At 43.8% G+C, this 19384-nt stretch overlaps 1 protein-coding gene across 1 annotated transcript in view; it reads right to left on the reverse strand.

Moving 5' to 3' along the window:
- Positions 1-206: 206 nt before the first annotated feature.
- Positions 207-19384, reverse strand: part of LOC309569450 (phospholipase B1, membrane-associated-like) — a gene marked incomplete at its 5' end in the record, with an annotated part of 37788 nt that continues 18610 nt past the window's right edge. Inside the window, 9 exons of the mRNA XM_082275289.1 lie at positions 207-627; positions 8394-8465; positions 8556-8651; positions 8788-8895; positions 10812-10893; positions 12205-12296; positions 16237-16302; positions 18204-18284; positions 18456-18507. Coding sequence (XP_082131415.1) covers positions 463-627; positions 8394-8465; positions 8556-8651; positions 8788-8895; positions 10812-10893; positions 12205-12296; positions 16237-16302; positions 18204-18284; positions 18456-18507 — 814 coding nt within the window. The 3' untranslated portion in view covers positions 207-462. The remainder of the gene's footprint in view (positions 628-8393; positions 8466-8555; positions 8652-8787; positions 8896-10811; positions 10894-12204; positions 12297-16236; positions 16303-18203; positions 18285-18455; positions 18508-19384) is intronic.

A 19384-nucleotide genomic window follows, 5' to 3' on the forward strand; every position in this document is an offset into this window, starting at 1 on the left:
CCCAATCACATGCAAGGAATTTTTTTTAAAAAAATGCATTTTTGCTTCCACATGATCGGATGATGGAATTCAGCAGAGCTTCTACTCATTTACTAAGCTCTGGAGCAACTGAAAATTGCAGAGTGCACAGCTTTGTTGCCTTTAGTAAATCAACCCCCTAGAGTACCTTATGAAGGCATTCACAGCTCCTTGAATAATTCTCTCATCTTTCTTTATACCAAAGTCCCTTTGGGGATGACCGGACTCACATATTGTTCTGCACCCCCTTCCTAACCGTAAAGAAGAAGGATCTCTCTAATTATACGTATTTCTTTATTACAGATTCCTGATCTGAGAGTATGTGGGACAATTGTCCCGGATTATCTTCCACACAATAAGTTGTAGATCCAGAATAAGGTCAGATTCTGTGACTTATAATAATTATCATATATTACAGCGATTCTGTCCTCATCCTGCACTGGATCAGCTGGAGGCGCCAAGCAGGTCAATGAGAATAAGCAGACATAGGGCAGTCAGTACGCGGGATCCTACGGGGACACTGGATGCCCCATTGACATTCTTTTCATCCTCTGTGTCTTCTCTGTCCTCTGTGTTCTCTGGCCTCCTGGTATAGATGTATGGATGTTCCTGCAAAATATATTAAAGTTTTTTAATATTAAGCATTGAGACAGAAAAAGGAAACAGAACAAATTTAGATATCCAATAAATAAGTAAGGGGGTGGTGAGGTGAATGCAGGGCCAGATTAACATAGGGGCTATTGGAGCTGCAGCTCCAGGCCCCTACCTTAATATAGGCCCCGGGTTGGCCATATTCACTGTTACCGCTCTTCTGTCACTTGTAAACACAGAAGTCTGGCTTCTATGCTCGCTTCCCCAGGCAGCTCCCTCAGAACCTCCCCACACAGCACGAAGGCCGGACAAGGAGGGACAGTTGCCGATGCATGGATGTGTTTATGGGCTTCAGAGACAGCATCCCATGTTGAATTAGGCATGCATGGCTGCACCCTTCCTCCTCTGGGTGCATGCCAAGGCACGGCCCTTAAGGCCCTTCAAAATCCTCAGCACCAAGCCCATGATGCTCTTAATCCGGCCCGGGGTGAATGGCATATCCACCAGCCCAGAGGCTTGTATATTCATTATTACATATCCATTGGATATAATAATTCCGTTTAATTCACAGGTGTTGTGCTCACTCACAGATATAGATATTTTTCTTATCAGCTGGCATATTTATTGATCACTTATTGATGCACTTTGGATATTTTTTATTTCTCAAAGGTGTCACCTCCCACTAAGCACTTTATACTTATATACTATATGTGACAGTATTCACAGTCACTGGAAGTTAAACAGATAATTAATGGTTTGAATTGCTTCGGATGGGACGGTCATATTTGCCAGCAATATCTCCATATAGGAATATAAAGATTTATTCCCATTTGCCATGAAATCTGTTCTTCCTAAATGCTGTGTATATTACATATCTTTCAATGTCAGACAGGTTTTCCTTTTGTTGTGTATTGGGAGGGAATGTGGATTGCCCTGTCTCATTGTTAAGTGTTAATGACCTCCCATTGTTCTGTCTGTCTGCCTTAAGAGAAATTTATTATGGGATGTATATAGGTATGTGGATTGGATGCTAAGGGGGAGGGGGGATTGTCCCACATTGTATATTTTTGTGTACACTGTATGAGAGTGTAAAGCTCTGTTCCCATTGGATGGTGAATGGTACGTCCAGTCTTCAACAAGGTCCACCTGGGTGGTAACCTTGTGGGTGAAAACTGTATATAAGTCTGTTCAATAAAGTTGTTCTAGAGTTAGTTCACCCTCAATCTAGAGTCCTGTCTCTTATTGGGGGAATACGCTGCAAGGGATTGCTATGGTCTTCCATACTCCCTTGGATAATCACTATGCTCTTGTAAGAGATTGTGTAAGAGCTTGTTCTGCTGCACTCTCTGGGGAAAGAGAGGTTCACCCATGGAAACCTGGAGCCTTGTCATAGGTCCAGGGTGGGTAGGAGACGGCGAGACCCTAACCAAGCTGCGGCGGTTCATGGGGTCTGGAGTGGTTACAGTGTCTGGTGGAGTGCTTGGAGCCTTCGGGAAGCACTAGGAGCATCTGTCAACGGAGGTACCCAGTCAGGGGTGCCCTGTTCCGTTACACTATATATATATATATATATTTTTTTTTTTTTTACATCTACTAATTAAATGTATTTACTGTCTACACCGTGAAGTGATACTTGTTGCACGTTTTGCACTTTTTAACAATTATTTATTCATATGTATTGATCATATTAAATGTGGTGTTAGAAGTGGTAATACGATTACATGTGTTCTGGATTCCCCTGCTTATAACATTTGTGTACAGTGCCCTTATCTACCAATTGAGAGGCAGTGCCATTCACCTCACCCTCCCCTTATTTATTGACTACAACCCTCTGGGCTGTATCTTGAGGTAGGCTGCAGCCTTAATCTATTCCTTAGCGCGGATTTTCTAACTCCTTTTAAATTTAGATATCCAAGTCCATCCCACAAAATTGTTAAAGTGGAACTAAAGTCAACCCCTTTTTTAATTTTGGATAGCATAGCGGAGGGTTATTATAACCCCTGTCAGATTTTTTTTTATTTTTCTTGATTTAGGATCTGTTTCCCATTGGGGAGATTTCCCTTTGCCTTCTATCCCATAGCCCAAACAGTTGTGGCCAAAACGGGAATAGAGGAGGAATCTTCCATTCCCTGGTGACAACTATGGATTCACTCACTTTAGATGGATTTCCACTCACTTCCGGTTTTGGCTAAATTTGGCATTTTTACTCTTGCTGATAGTAGTAAAAAAGAAAATAAAGAGGGTGGATCTCCCTAATGGGGACGGACAGGGATAAGAATCTGACTGGTGTTCCAATTCCTTTTCCAATCTATCAATAAAAAAATACCTTTAGGTAGGCCCCTTTCACACATGCTGGCCATTTGTCCATTTTTCATCCCTCAGTTGACGGATGAAAAACGGACATCAATACATTCCTACAAATGTCATTGTCATCGCTGACCATGAGTACCGAAAGTGCGGGTGTTTGTTTATGTGCCGTTGTTCTGTCAGAATACCATACCCTATCAGAATTCCATACCTCCGTCATTTCCGGTTGCGGCTCAGCTGTGGCTACGTCATGAATCAGCTGTAGCCGCGTCACAAGTCGTACTGCGCATGCGCAGAATAGGTAGGGCATTTTGATAACATCGCAAGGGTCAGGCAAAAGTCCTAGTGTGCATGCGACGGCGCATGCGCACCAACGGGTCGGGCAGCGGAATCTCTGATAACAAACATCCATCCAATCTCCATGGCCTGCACTGCGCTGACCTGACACTGCGCCGTGCCGACACTGCAGCGGCCCGACAATCCGATCTCCATGCCCTACACTGCGCCAACCCGACAATTAGACAGTGGGCATGCGCGTGTGGGTAGGGAATAGGATTGTCCCATTGTTGGCTCGGTGCAGTGTATGCCATGGAGATCGGATGGATGTTTGTTATAAGAGATGCCGCTACCCGATCCGTTGGTGCGCACGCTCATGCGCAGTAGGACTTTTGCCTCACCCCCTTACGATGTTATCAAAATTCCCTACCTATTCCGTGCATGCACAGTAGGACGTGTGACGCAGCTACAGCTGGTGCATGACGAGCCTGCACCGAAAATGACGTAGGTAGGGAAATCTGATGGGGTAGGGTTTTCTGAAAGAACACCGGCCGGCAAGAGATTTAATGCTCTTTTAATCTTCTTTAATGTGAGTTCAATTTTGTTACTTTTAAATAAATGTTACTTGGATTTTACCATATGTGGAGCATCCTTTTGTCTTTGAGCTTGAAAACACAGATATTCCAGCCGGATGCCTGATTTTACAGTATAGTGAAAGTCTGCAGGAATATCATCTCAAGGCCCTGGCAGGGTAATCAGCCAAAAAGTGTTGCTGGCCTCTTGTGGTTACACCAGTGTTTCTCAACCTTTTTTCAGTCAAGGCACTCTTTAAAAATTATGGACAATCTCGAGGCACCCTTTAAAAATTATGGGCAGTCTCAAGTAACACCTATTCTAATAGTTTTACATAATGCAGCAACATCCACATGTCCAAGTAGGACACCCGCCATTAGAGGGGATTTATTCTCCTAAAGCAAATACACATTTACATACTGTTTCTGACCAGCATTCCTATGTTTTTCTTCTTCTTCTTGACTCAGTGTATTTAAAAGGTAGCCTTCATCCACAAGCCGGCTTGTATACAATTTCTGGGCAATTTTTAGGTATTTTGCCAAGGCACACCTGAAAAGACCTCAAGGCATCCCAGGGTGCCTCAGCACCCTGGTTGAAAAAGACTGGGTTAGAGGTCCAGTACTGCCGGTAAGCAGGCATTTTTTACATCTAAGGTGGAGGTATCTCTGGTGGTCTGCTGCACGCGGTGGTGGATGTGGGCTGCGTGAAACTTTGAAGGTGAACCATTTATGATCCAGCACTTTTGAGCTCAAAATTTATTTGGAACTTTTATATTGCAACCTTTGTAGTCTTAGGTTCACTTGGTTTGCTTCCATTTTAAATATTTGGCATGTTTAATAACCATTTTTAGTGCAACTCTGTTCTCCTTTTATACAGTATATTTGTCTTTGGACAGGAAGGGTGATATCTCGGTCATCGCTGTGGCTGCAATAATGATCGAGATATCATTTTTGTCTGCCAGGGATTTCCTAAACGGTAAAAGTGATCCAAGTGGCTATACACTTTTCCAAGTGGTGGAAGGGGTTCCCCCCTCCCGCCATTATAACTGGGCTCTCCTGGACAATCGGAAAGATTTTAAGGTACTGTCGTTTGTGCCATTCCATGGTCAATTTTAGATTTCAATATTTTTATTGAGTTTTAAGAAAAGATCACAATAGTACAAAAGTACAATCAGGCCATGGCCCCATGGTCAATTTTAAAGAGTGACATGTTAGGCATCTATTTACTCGGTGTAACAAAATCTTTTATGTTTTACCAAATAATGAGTATTTGTGTACTAAAATTTCTTTTTTTTTTTTAAAATGCAGAGAAAAAGGTTTGTTAAGAAAATGCCGTGCAATGCCTAACATTTGTTTAAGTATATTTACTGAAAATTTGTGTTTAATAAACCACTGCGCAAATATCGCCCAACATAAAAAATTATGTTACAGCCATTTTATTCTCCAGGGCCTCTGCTTAAAAAAAAGATATATATATATATATATATATATATATATATATATATATATATATATATATATATATAATCTACAGTATATCTATATCTACAGTATCTCACACAAGTGAGTACACCCCTCACATTTATGTAAATATTTTATTATATCTTTTCATGTGACAACACTGAAGAAATGACACTTTGCTACAATGTAAAGTAGTGAGTGTACAGCTTGTATAACAGTGTAAATTTTCTGTCCCCTCAAAATAACTCGACACACAGCCATTAATGTCTAAACCGCGGGCAACAAAAGTGAGTACACCCCTAAGTAAAAATGTCCAAATTGGGCCCAAAGTGTCAATATTTTGTGTGGCCACCATTATTTTCCAACACTGCCTTAATCCTCTTGGGCATGGAGTTCACCAGAGCAACACAGGTTGCCAATGGAGTCCTCTTCCACTCCTCCATGATGACATCACGGAGCTGGTTGATGTTAGAGACCTTGCACTCCTCCACCTTGTGTTTGAAGATGCCCCACAGATGCTCAATAGGGTTTAGGTCTAGAGACATGCTTGGCCAGTCCATCACCTTTACCCTCAGCTTCTTAAGCAAGGCAGTGGTCATCTTGGAGGTGTGTTTGGGGTCGTTATCATGTTGGAATACTGCCCTGCGGCCATAGGTGTGCGCAGCCTATTGCATTAGGGTGTGCACCCCAAAGTTTAAATACACATGCATGTGTTTGCCTACATGTATATGGCCCCAGTACATTACTCTCCCTGCTGGCAAAGTGAAATAGAAGTGTGTGGCACTTCTCTTATGGCAGAGCAGGTCCGAGGGAGATCTTTCCCATCTCCTCACTGGCAAACAGAGCGATAGTACTAATGTGCCCTAGGTGATTAGGGTGTGCCCAGGCACACCCGGCACACACTGTGCGCACGCCTATGCCTGCGGCCCAATCTCCGAAGGGAGGGGATCATGCTCTGCTTCAATATGTCACAGTACATGTTGGCATTCATGGTTCCCTCATTGAACTGTAGCTCCCCAGTGCAAAGTAGTGAGTGTACAGCTTGTATAACAGTGTAAATTTGCTGTCCCCTCAAAATAACTCAACACACAGCCATTAATGTCTTAAATTGCTGGCAACAAAAGTGAGTACACCCCTAAGTGAAAATGTCCTACTTGGGCCCAATTAACCAATTTCCCTCCCCAGTGTTATGTGACTCATTAGTGTTACAAGGTCTTAGGTGTGAATGGGGAGCAGGTGTATTTAAATTTGGTGTTATTGCTCTCACTCTCTCATACTGGTCACTGGAAGTTCAACATGGCACCTCATGGCAAAGAACTCTCTAAGAATCTGAAAAAAGAATTGTTGCTCCACATAAAGATGGCCTAGGCTATAAGAAGATTGCCAATACCCTGAAACTGAGCTGCAGCACGGTGGCCAAGACCATACAGCAGTTTAAAAGGACAGGTTCCACTCAGAACAGGCCTCGCCATGGTTGACCAAAGAAATTGAGTGCACGTGCTCAGCATCATATCCAGAGGTTGTCTTTGGGAAATAGATGTATGAGTGCTGCCAGCATTGCGGCTGAGGTTGAAGGGGTGGGGGTCAGCCTGTCAGTGCTCAGACCATACGCAGCACTCTGCATCAAATTGGTCTGCATGGCTGTTGTCCCAGAAGGAAGCCTCTTCTAAAGATGATGCACAAGAAAGCCTGCAAACTGTTTGCTGAAGACAAGCAGACTAAGGACATGGATTACTGGAACCATGTCCTGTGGTCTGATAAGACCAAGATAAAATTATTTGTTTCAGATGGTGTCAAGCGTGTGTGGCGGCAACCAAGTGTGTCTTGCCTACAGTCAAGAATGGTGGTGGGAGTGTCATGGTCTGGGGCTGCGTGAGTGCTGCCGGCACTGGGGAGCTACAGTTCATTGAGGGAACCATGAATGCCAACATGCACTGTGACATACTGAGACTGGGCCACAGGACAGTATTCCAACATGATAACGGCCCTAAACACATCTCCAAGACAACCACTGCCTTGCTAAGGAAGCTGAGGGTAAAGTTGATGGACTGGCCAAGCATGACTCCAGACCTAAGGCCCTGTTCACACCTGAGCCTTTTTCAGCTCCTTAAACACTAATCTCTGAAGTCTCAAAATGCCCAACAAGCAAAATCTCATTCATTTCAATGGCCCTTGTTCACAATGTTTTGTCGCCTGAAGCAAAACGCCTGAAGCTCAAAAAAGTACATGAGCTTCTTTTTTTGGAAGATTACAAGCACTTTTGTTAGATGTGAATGCCTGCCTCCAAACACCTGCAAAAAACGCCTGAACAAATGCCTGAAAAACGCCTGAAAAAAACACCTGAAAAAGATACGCTAAGGTGTAAATGGAGTCTGAGGCTCTCTCAACATCTAGGCGTTTTTGAGCAATTTTCTGCTCTAAGCCTTAGCTCTAAAAATGCCCAACAAAACAAATTCCATTTATTTCAATAGCCCCTGTTCACATTTGAGCGTTATGTAGCCTTAAGCAAAACGCTGTCACTCAAAAAAGTACATGAACATCTTTTTTGGCAGATTACAGGATTTTTTTTTTTTCAGCGGTCACTTGTCAACCTAAAAATGCCTGCACAAAAATGCTGGAAAAGCAGCTGTAAAATGCCCAAAAAAACGCCTGAAAAAAAAGCAGTGCCTAGATGTGAATGTAGCCTAAACCCTATTGAGCATCTGCAGGGCATCCTCAAATGGAAGGTGATGTCATCATAGAGGAGTGGAAGAGGATTCCAGTGGCAACCTGTGAATCTCTGGTGAACTCCATGCCCAAAAGGGTTAAGGCAGTGCTGGAAAATAATGGTGACCACACAAAATATTGACACCTTGGGCACAATTTGGACATTTTCACTTAGGGATGTACTCACTTTTGTTGCCAGCAGTTTAGACATTATTGGCTGTGTGTTGAGTTATTTTGAGGGGACAGCAAATTGACACTGTTATACAAGCTGTACACTCACTACTTTACATTGTAGCAAAGTGTCATTTCTTCAGTGTTGTCACATGAAAAGATAGAATAAAATATTTACAAAAATGTGAGGGGTGTACTCACTTTTGTGAGATACTATATATATATATATATATATATATTATAAAATAACGATCTAGTGAAATACCCTGCGCTGCTGTACATGGGTCTTACCTTGGACGGGCACAGAGGCTCAATATTGTCTGAAAACCTTTCCAGCAGAGACTTCTTCCCCACCGGTTGCAGCTGGACCAGAAAATGACAATGTGAATGAGAAGATGAAATGTTATCTGAAGTAATATACAATCTGTATATCCAGAACCTTCCATACATTACCATGTTATTCCACAGGGCCTTGGCCATCTGCTCATGACCCTTGATGGTCAGGTGGAAACAGTCCACGGCGAAGAACGAATAGTCAATCTGACCGCTCTGTGCAAGATAAAAGTGACACCTCAGTTGCACGGCCAGCAGATTCCCTGGTAGATGTCACATGACATGAACACAAAGATACAACAATGAATAAAAACTACAGCAAAGTATGGTGCATCTGTAACATGTCACATACCTGGTCAATGGCCGGCTCTACGTGCTGCAGAAAGGGTTGCAGAATGACAGCAAAGTCCCTCTTCCCATCAAATCTTCCCGACTTCTCTATCAGATCTTCCAACTTCTCCTGCAGGATGTAGACACAAAATATTATAAACTATATAGAATATGAATGTATTATTGTCTGTGTACAGCTCTGAAGAATATGTCGGAGACTATATGAATGTAAAATAGTGTGTGAATGCAGTGGGACCTTAAAGTGTAAGTTCCTATGGTACAGAAACTTATATGAATGGCTCAGTGATCTCTGTACAGCACTGCGGTATATGTTAAAGCTATATAAATGTATATTAATGATAATAATAATACTAATAATAGTGTGTTACTGTAGCAAGGACATTAGAGTGTAAGCTCTTCTGGTGCAGAGACTGATGTGACTGGCTCGGTGTTCTCTGTACAGCACTGTGGTATATGTCAGAGCTATATAAATGTATAATAGTAATGTGAGTGACTGTGAGGTAACGTTAAAATGTAAGCTCCTCAGGCACAGAGACTGATGGGACTGGCTCAGTGTTCCCAGTACAGCACTGCGGAATATGTTAGAGCTATATAAATGTATAATAACAAGTGAGTGTTTGGCTGTGGTTGAACATTACAGTGTAAGCTCCGCTGCTCCAAACTGGTCAAACCATGTCTTTATGAAGCTAGTCCAAACTGGTCAAACTATGTCTTAATGGGGCTGGTCTGAACTGGTCAAACCATGTCTTTATGACGCTGGTTGGAACTAGTCAAACCATGTCTTTTTGGAGCTGGTCCGAACTGGTCAAACCATGCCTTTATGGAGCTGGTCCAAACTGGTGAAACCATGTCTTAATGGGGCTGGTCCGAACTGGTCAAACCATGTCTTTATGGAGCTGGTCGGAACTGGTCAAACCATGCCTTTATGGAGCTGGTCCAAACTGGTGAAACCATGTCCTAATGGGGCTGGTCCGAACTGGTCAAACCATGTCTTTATGACGCTGGTTGGAACTAGTCAAACCATGTCTTTATGGAGCTGGTCTGAACTGGTGAAACCATGGCTTTATGGAGCTGGTCCAAACTGGTCAAACCATGTTTTTATGGAGCTGGTCCCAACAGGTCAAACCATGTCTTTATGGAGCTGGTCCGAACTGGTCAAACCATGCCTTTATGGAGCTGGTCCAAACTGGAGAAACCATGCCTATATGAAGCTGGTCCGAACTGGTCAAACCATGTCTTTATGGAGCTGGTCCAAAATGGGCAAACTATGTCATTATGGAGTTGGTCCGAACTGGTCAAACCATGCCTTTATGGAGCTGGTCCAAACTGGAGAAACCATGCCTATATGAAGCTGGTCCGAACTGGTCAAACCATGTCTTTATGGAGCTGGTCCAAAATGGGCAAACTATGTCATTATGGAGTTGGTCCGAACTGGTCAAACCATGCCTTTATGGAGCTGGTCCAAACTGGAGAAACCATGCCTATATGGAGCTGGTCCAAACTGGAGAAACCTTGTCTTTATGGAGCTGGTCCAAAATGGGCAAACTATGTCATTATGGAGTTGGTCCGAACTGGTCAAACCATGTCTTTATGGAGCATCTGAACTGGTCAAACCATGTCTTTATGGAGTGTCTGAACTGGTCAAACTATGTCTTTATGGAGTGTCTGAACTGGTCAAACCATGTCTTTATGGAGCGTCTGAACTGGTCAAACCATGTGTTTATGGAGCTGGCTTTGTACACAGGAGCACAGTCATGCTGCACCAGGAAGATATCTTTCCCAGCCTGTTACCACACTTGGAAGAGTGCAATTTTCTAAAATGTTTTTGTATGATATAGAAGTAACAGTTTTCCTCAGTGGAGAGAGAAAATATGAGGGAGCGGACAGAAAGAGAACAGATGAGATGCTAGAGCAGCATGACCACATACAAAAACGACAATGCTCAGTGGGCCTCCTTCTATGTGGTGTTCAGGGGTTCTTTGATAATATTAGTGTGATCAGATGAAGGTACAATGGAAAATTTACCTGGAACAGCTGATTCTGTTCTATGATCTCCAGCAACTCCGTAGAATTTTCTTTTGGTTTCACCACACAGGAGCAGAAGGACCTGTGGTGAGGAACACAAGTGGAATGTGATGGATGGAACATCTTCTGGCTCTCTCCTCCCCACCGTACCTCTGCCTGGTCATACCATATCTTGCCATTGTCAACAGAAAGTAACGTCTAACATCATTCTTCTAATATATTCGAAAACACACACATATACAGTACATTATACATATATATAATTGGATATTTAAATGGTATGTAGAGCCCAAACTTTTTTGGGGGGGTTTTGGATAGAGTAAGGAAAAGTTACAGACGCCATCAGGGTTTTTTTTCTTTGCCATGTATGTCCTTCTGGAGAGATTATCCATAATTTTTCTATCTCTTAAGAGACAAAACAGGATGTATGAAGAATCTCCCCAAAGTTAAAGGAGTTCCCATCTTAGTTGTCATTAGTGATGATGAGCTTGGGCTCGGTCAAAACCCAAAAGTGAGCTGTAATTTCCAAGCCAATCAGCTGTGGCCCAGACTTTCCCAGCTGCACATAAACAAAGAGGCAGCCATGGTATAATGGCCATATTAGGTCAATGGCATTGATCTAGTATAGCCATATTAGGTCGATGTCATTGATCTAGTATAGCCACATGGCCATGTTGACTCAATGACTTACGGCTGTATTAGGTCAATGTAATTCATCTAATATGGACATATGGCCAATGTCATTATTCCCCTCTTGCTCTCATGATAAATCTAAAATTGTCCCATTTCCCACCAGTACTGATGATAATGGCCACCAAAAGTCCAAAATAGTTCCAAAGTCCAAAATACAACTTGGCAGAGGGACTAACCCCTCGTTGCTCTATCTACACTTAAATACCAGTAAATTTGTCCTTACATACACTAAGGAGCAGCTAGTCCATAAGGGTTGCAGGGGCGCCGCCCCCCTAGTTTGCATGCGGGACACCAGACTTAAGGGTTTTATGAGTTTTTTTATTTCAAGCCACATGATTAGAGCCTGAGGCTCTAATTGGCTTGAAAAAGGTTGGGCTTAGGGCACAATGAACCCACCACTTGTAACACTAGTGAGTCAATGTTCGCTATTGTCTTCCGGGTTTTCCTCCCAGCCAATCAGGACAGGAGGAGGATGGGGTTAGCCAGGAGGAGAAGCCGAGGAAGCTGTGGCCTGGCGATTGTGGTGGAGTGAGTGTAGACCTGGGGGGGGAGCTTGTTTGCCGCCCCCCCTCCAAAAAAAGGTTTAGCACCAGCCGCCACTGCATACACTTTAATGGTTAGGACAGATGGCGACCCTAAACAGATGGCCATGACCTGTAGAGGAATATTGGATGACAAACTAACAGTGGCGGCATCTCACCTTTGCAGGATACATCCCAGGCTGTTATCATTGAGCTGACGGAGTTTGTGGATTTGGAGCAGCTGGACCACATTGACAATGGATCGCGGCAGCTGAAGAGAGAAGAATATTATGATGTAGAACAGACCCCGTCCTCTGGACCACTGGGGATGGGAAAGACTGAATATGATGGACAAGGAAAGGCATATCTATGATCATCATCAGTGACAGCAATAGAACCCAGCAGATGATTTTGGATAAAATTAGAACATAGAGTTTGGGGACCAGTATATGACTGCTGTGAATGCAATTACTAATTTGTATCACTAAGGGAATTGACTTTGAAATTTGATACAGGGAGGGGACCCACTTAAAGTAGAACTATAGGCAAAACTTTTTTTTTCATTTTGGATAGAGCAAGGCAGTGTTATATACCCCCTGTCAGATTTTTTTATCTCCATCAGTGTCCTGTTGTGGAGACATTCCTTGACTTCCTGTCCCAGCCAAATAGGAAGTGAGAAATATCCATGCAAACTATGGGAATTCCTTGGAGACCTCCAGGTCACCAGAACTAGTGTCCCCATTGGAAGATTTTCCCTCTATTACTTTTCTGGGGACATCCCAAAATGTGGGATTTTCTTCTACTTTCACTTTCAAAAATGGTAAACTCGACAAAGAGAATGGGTTGTATTCGGGGGTCAAGTCCTGGGGAAAAAAGTGTGGGAACCCACCCAACTTCCCCCCCACCTCAAAAATAAAAAAGTATGTGTGTATGTATGTATATGTATACCTTTTGAGGTGCGAGGGCCACTTTAGTAACGTGTTAATCGGTCTCAGGCCACAATGAGCGGAGCGGGCAGATGACAGGTCCGTGTCCACTCAGCATATGCAGAGCAGACACAGACACAGACCGCTCTACTCTATGGGCCCTCCAATCCGATCCGCCCAGACAGAAGGGTATGGATGCCTTTCTGTTTTTTTTAAGTGGATCGGATTGTAGATAGGCAGCTGTAAACGGACACAAGTCTGGACACATCTGCCACTCTATAGAGGTGAATAGAGGGACTCTATAGAGGTGAATAGAGGGTCTGAATTGGTCCACCTGAAAAACAGACCTCAACTGACCTCAATCTTCACTTCTTCCTCAGGATTACTGCAGGTATCGCTGGCTGTTGCTGTCCCCCAGGCGGGTATAGCTGGTAGCTGCTGCTGGCTGTCCTCCAGAGCTGGTACTGTTGGTTAGAGATAGGCTTAATGTTCGAGTTAAACGTAAGTTTGACCCGAACATCAGGTGTTGAGGTGCTGAACACATGAACACCTGGGACGTTTGGCGGCAAGTTTGCCTGCCGATGAGTGACCCATTATGCACTGCGCGATTACAGTGCATTAAGTGCTTGTGATTGGCCAAAGCATGCACCTGACCTGCATGACCTGACCTACTTTGGGTGATCCTTGCGGGATGCTTCTTTGGGAGGGTATTACCTACCACAGGCCCCTCTTTTTGGCACCACATTAAAACATCATGTTTTTGAGGACAACTCCCTCTTTGCTCTTTACATGATACTACCTGGACACTTCAGGCCTGGTGCGCTCTATTGGACCCCAAAAAACCACCATCTATATTCAATGGTTTATGCTTCAGTGTTGAGTTTTATGCTGGTTTTTCATGAGTGAGGATTCCCCTCGTTTCCTCTGATCCTTTTTTACACCCCCTTTTTATCTTGACCCCTACAGACAGACCTAGGGTAAGGTACTTATTTATGTTATCCTCTTGGGGCACCACGCTGGGTGAACACATGCATAGACAATCAACATTTTGACTATAGACTGATATTTACTATTTTTTTTGAATTGCATATGATGACTCTTTAACACACACAATGTTGTAATTTATTGCTGACTGTTTGCATTGATTACCTCTAACTACAGACATCCCTGTGCCATTTTTCCCCTGAAGAAGAAATCATGAATAGATTTCGAAACATGTCATTTGTTCCGAATCACTATCCACAGGCCAACTATATGCCGACTAGTTGATTTGGTAATTGTATCACGGCACAAATGATTGTACCACGTTTGTCCTCTGCATTAGTCTGTATGCTTTTACAGGACTTGGAGTAATTTGTACCCAGTCCCTTTTTGTTGTTTTTTAACTACTATGTATACAATAAACTTTTGACTTTTTATACTATTTCTCTTTACTCTTTTGTCCATGCTGTATTAAATCCCCTTTTTGGGGACCGATGTCTTCCTTGTTGTACAAGGTGCTTTGGAGGGCACCCCAAAGTACTCTCCCCATGTTAAGGGGAAGCGGCCTGGTATGGTTCGGGGGAGGTGCTCGCTTTCCCCCCCCCCCATCCTTGCCTGCCAGGCTGCATGCTTGGATAAGGGTCTGGTAAGGATTTTGGGGGGGGACCCCAAGCCATTTTTTCATGTTTTTTTTTATCTGTATTGCTGGGAGCCGACAATACATTACAGCCGTGAGCAAGTTTAAATTACATATTTTCCTTTAGCAATGTCAGTATTGCGGCAACAGGCTACATACATTGCACAAATGTGCCACTTTACGGGCACATTAAGGGGACCCCCAGGCATGATATTTAAAGGAATTTTTAATTTGCATTGTTTCACTTGAAGCATTATTTAAATCACTGCTCCTGTAAAAACTATCGTTTTAAAAATGTATTTTGCATCCTCCAGGGCAGTACCCAGGTCCCCATACACCTTTTATGACAATAACTTGCATATAAGCCTTTAAAATGAGGACTTTTGTTTTTTCATGTTCGTGTCCAATAGGCTTTAATAGAGTTCGCATGTTCACTAGAACTTTTTCCCTGTTCGAGATTTTCTGGTGCGAACTAAACAGGGGGGGGGGGTATTCGGCCCATCACTACTGCTGGCTGGTACTGCTGGTGGATACTGCGGCTGGTACTACTGGCAGGTACTACTGGTGGGTACTGCTGGCAAGTACTGCTGGTGGGTACTGCTGGCTGGTGCTGCTGGCGGGTACTGTTGACTGGTACTGCTGACGGGTACTGCTGAAGAATGGTGGGTACTGCTGGCGGGGGAACTGCTGGCTGGTACTGCTGGTGGGTACTGCTGGCTGGTACTTCTGGTGGTTACTGCTGGCAGGTATTGCTGGCTGGTACTGTTGGTGGGTACTGCTGGCTGGTACTGCTGGTAGGTACTGTTGCCTGGTACTGCTGATGGGTACTGCTGGCTGAAGCTGCTAGCAGGTACTGCTGGCTGGTATTGTTGGTAGGTAGTGCTGGCGGCTACTAATAGAGGGGACTGCTGTCTGGTTTGCTGGCTGGTATTGCTGGTAGGTACTTCTGGCACGTACTGTTGGTGGGTACTGCTGGCGGGTACTGTTGGTGGGTACTGCTGGTGGGTACTGCTGCCTAGTACTGCTGGCTGGTACTGATGGCTTGTATTGCTGGTGGGTACTGCTGGCTGGTACTGCTGGCTTGAATTGCTGGCGGGTACTGCTGGTGGGTACTGCTGGTGGGTACTGCTGGCTGGTACAGCTGGCTAGTACCTGCTGGCTTGTATTGCTGGCGGGTACTGCTGGCTGGTATTGCTGGCTTATATTGTCAAACTGCTCCCTACTCCTGTCACACTTCCCCCCTTGCTGTCAAACTGCCTCCCCCTGCTGTCACACCAACCCCCTGCTGTCATACTGCCTTCCCACCCTGTCACACTGCCCCCTTCACCTGTCACAATGCCCCATGTCATATTGCTCCCCTCCTGTCACAGTGCCTCCCTCCTGTCACTCTGCCCCACTCCTGCTATACTGCCTTCCTCCTGTAACACTGCCCCCTCTCCTGTCATACTGCCCCCCTCCTGTAATACTGGCCCTCCCCTCCTGTAATGCTGCCCCTCCCCCGTCACACTCCCCCCCTCCTGTCACATGGTCCCCCTTCCTGTCGGGGGGGGCCTTGATGGTTTCTTGCACCGGGTTCCTGAAGGTTCTGGTTATGCCTCTGGTATGACAGATGTGTGCAGTAAAGCCTCTAGCTCATACAATCTCATATTTCCTATGCTATACTGTACCTCTTTCTGCATCATATCCAGAGACTCAGTCACACTGCTGATAAATGATTCTACTGAGTACAGCGTCTGCAAGATAATAATACATGATGTTATAATCTTCTCTATGATGATCTGTCAGTATACAATATTTTATACAGTAAGTACACAGTATATGACATTAACCACTTGCCGACCGCCCGCTGCATAAAAACTGCAGGCTGGCTCGGCTCGCTGTACGGCGATCTGCGGTAGTGCTCCTGGTGGCGCACGCCACCAGCGGCGCGCTCTCGCCCCCACTATGCAGTGGGGATGCGGATGCACGGGACTGGCGGCAATCAGCAATGATTGCCGCCTGACATCCGCGATCGCTTCCCGTCTAGAGAGAAGAGCCTTCGGCTGTTGTAAACCCAGCTGACCGGTTGTCTCTCTGAAATGATCACAGAGCGCCTGTGATCCTTCTATATAGGATCACAGGTCTCTGTGATCATTTCACAAGGCCATCCCCCCCACAGTTAGAAAACACTCCCCTAGGCTCACAAATAACCCTTTGTTCGCCCCTGGTGTTAACCCCTTCCCTGCCAGTGTCATTATTACAGTAACAGTGCATATTTTTAGAACTGATTACTGTAGTAATGTCACTGGTCCCCCCAAAAGTGTCAAAAATGTCAGTTAGGGGTCCGATTTGTCCGCCGCAATGTCGCAGTCCCGCTAAAAATCGCAGATCGCCGCCATTACTAGTAAAAAAAAAAAAATGACATAAATCTTTCCCCTAGTTTGTAGACGCGATAAATTTTGTGCAAACCATTTAAAATACGCTTATTGGTATTTTTTGGGCAAAAATATGTAGCAGAATACAAATTGGCCTAAAATGATGAAAAAATCGATTTTTTAATTATTTTTTTTGGGAATGTCATATACCAGAATGTGAAAAATATTGTTTTTGTTTTCAGAATTGTCGCGTTTTTTTGGTTTATAATGCAAAAAATAAAAATCGCACAGGTGATCAAATACCACCAAAAGAAAGCTCTGTTTGTGGGAAAAAAAGGACATCAATTTTATTTGGGTACAGCGTCGCACGACCGCGCAATTGTCCGTAAAAATAACGCACGAAAATCCTTCCGGTCCAGAACTGGTTAAAGCAATATTAAACCCAAAACCAAAAATGTAATATATTGCAGCTTACCAATCATTAGATGTGGTGGCTGCATTCGTTTTCTTTTTTTAAGCTTTTCCCCCTCACCTGGTGATCTGGCCAGTAACACACCTCCTGTATAGGAGCGCCCCTACTGTGGATGAAGGAGCCCGGGGGCACCTTTGAACAGTAGCATTGTCAGTCTGGGGGGAGGGGAGTGTTAGATGTATTAACAGATTTAGATACACTAACAAATTAAATGGGAAATGTTAAGTGTTGTACACTCACGTGATCGCGCCTAGGAAAATCTCGCTTAAGATCAATAGGAAATTAAAATAGAGAAGGATAAAAAATGAGCTGCTAGTCTAAACAACTGTGAGTTTTTTCGCACTAACAAATTAAAGACAAGCTTCAGCCCACACTTTATAATCAGTTACAGTAAAAGTTTTCTCCTTTTAGCCTAAAGGTTTTACATGAATAAATAAAAGCTGATCATTGTAAGCACCCCTGCCACTGGTAAATGGTTTGTCTAAACACTGTAAGCCGAAAAGAATTGCAGGAGAGCCTATTCTTTTGAAAAACAACAGACTTAGAAAGTCTAAAAAAGAAAACAAATGCAGCCATCATATCTAAGAATTGGTAAGCTGCAATATAATAAATGTTTGATTTTGGGTTTAATAACGTTTTAATGCTGATCCTTGGATTATGGTGGACAGGGACAGTAACTCTCAGCAACCAATCAGATGTATCCTCAGACAGAATGTAGCCAAGTATAAATCATCCGGGAGTGCGATGATATTAAAGTGGACCTGTCATGGAGAAATGTTGCATGGTAATTCATGAGTGCTCCTCTTACCTTATTTTTACAGTAGTCGCACAGATCATTGGCGCCAATAAATATGGTGATGACTTTCCAATCCTCTCCATAGTTTATCCCCTAATGAGACAGGAAGACACTGAGAGCGGATCCAGCGGAAAAATACAATGTGGCAAATTATTGTGTGGCCAATCGGTGTCACCAAGGACAGAGCCACTAACAAGCCATACTTCACATAATCCCCCCCCCCCCCCAGTATTGTCTATAGATTTATATAACACAGACTATTACCGGGAGAGTTTTCATTGTATCAATCAAATGTCTGGTCTGCTCCGGAAACTTGCTGAAATGAAAGGAAATTAAGCAGAAGGTGATAGAAAATATCTACAAACATGATTAATTCCATTAGGAGCACTAAATAGCCAAGTCATGTGACACCAGTGACATTACTGCTCTCCAGATATAAGTTAAAGGTCTTACATCACTGCTCTCTAAATATGTTATATTGTAGTGGTGTGCCCCTTTATCCAGATTCAGGTGCAAGTCCCTTTAACTCAACTCCCCACAATCCTCTGGGCTCCCAGCATCCCATGAGCTCCTGGACATGCCCAGGGAGCATAAATGCCAGCCCTGTAATTGTAGTTTATCAGGCAGCCATTTCGTTCAAGCGCTGTCGCAAGCATCCATCTTGTGTTTCGAGCTCAAATGGGTCATTTCTTACCAGCCCTCATCCCCCCAGCCTTTTGGCAGTGTTAATGACCCCCTGGGTCACTGAATGCCAGGTTCCTGCACAGCTGACATTTTTCACACCTTTAATATATACAAGCCGACTGACCGCACAGACATTCCGTCTCCCCGTCCTCAGAGTTAATTGGTAATCTGAACACAGCCATATGGCTCCTAGGTCATTCGAAAATGACACAGTTAATCACAAAACATCCTAATTTCATACACAAGCAAGATATGTCTCTAGAAAATATATATTTGAATGCCAGATAAAATACAGATCGAATTAAGATCAAACTTGAACACCTTCATGCCTAGGAAAGACAAGCTATTGATCAGCTGCCTTACAGGTCAGAGGTTATTCCGAGATAACCCATGTTTAGTGTCTAAAGATAGGATATCAAAACCGGACCATAAAATATCGGTTTCAAGCATGTAACCGTTACATATCTCAAGATATGGGTGCTTTTAATAATCTGTCAAACCAGGAGGTC

The sequence above is a fragment of the Pelophylax lessonae genome, assembly GCF_965119305.1.
Source record: "Pelophylax lessonae genome assembly, chromosome: 13".
NCBI classification, from domain to species: Eukaryota; Metazoa; Chordata; class Amphibia; order Anura; family Ranidae; genus Pelophylax; species Pelophylax lessonae.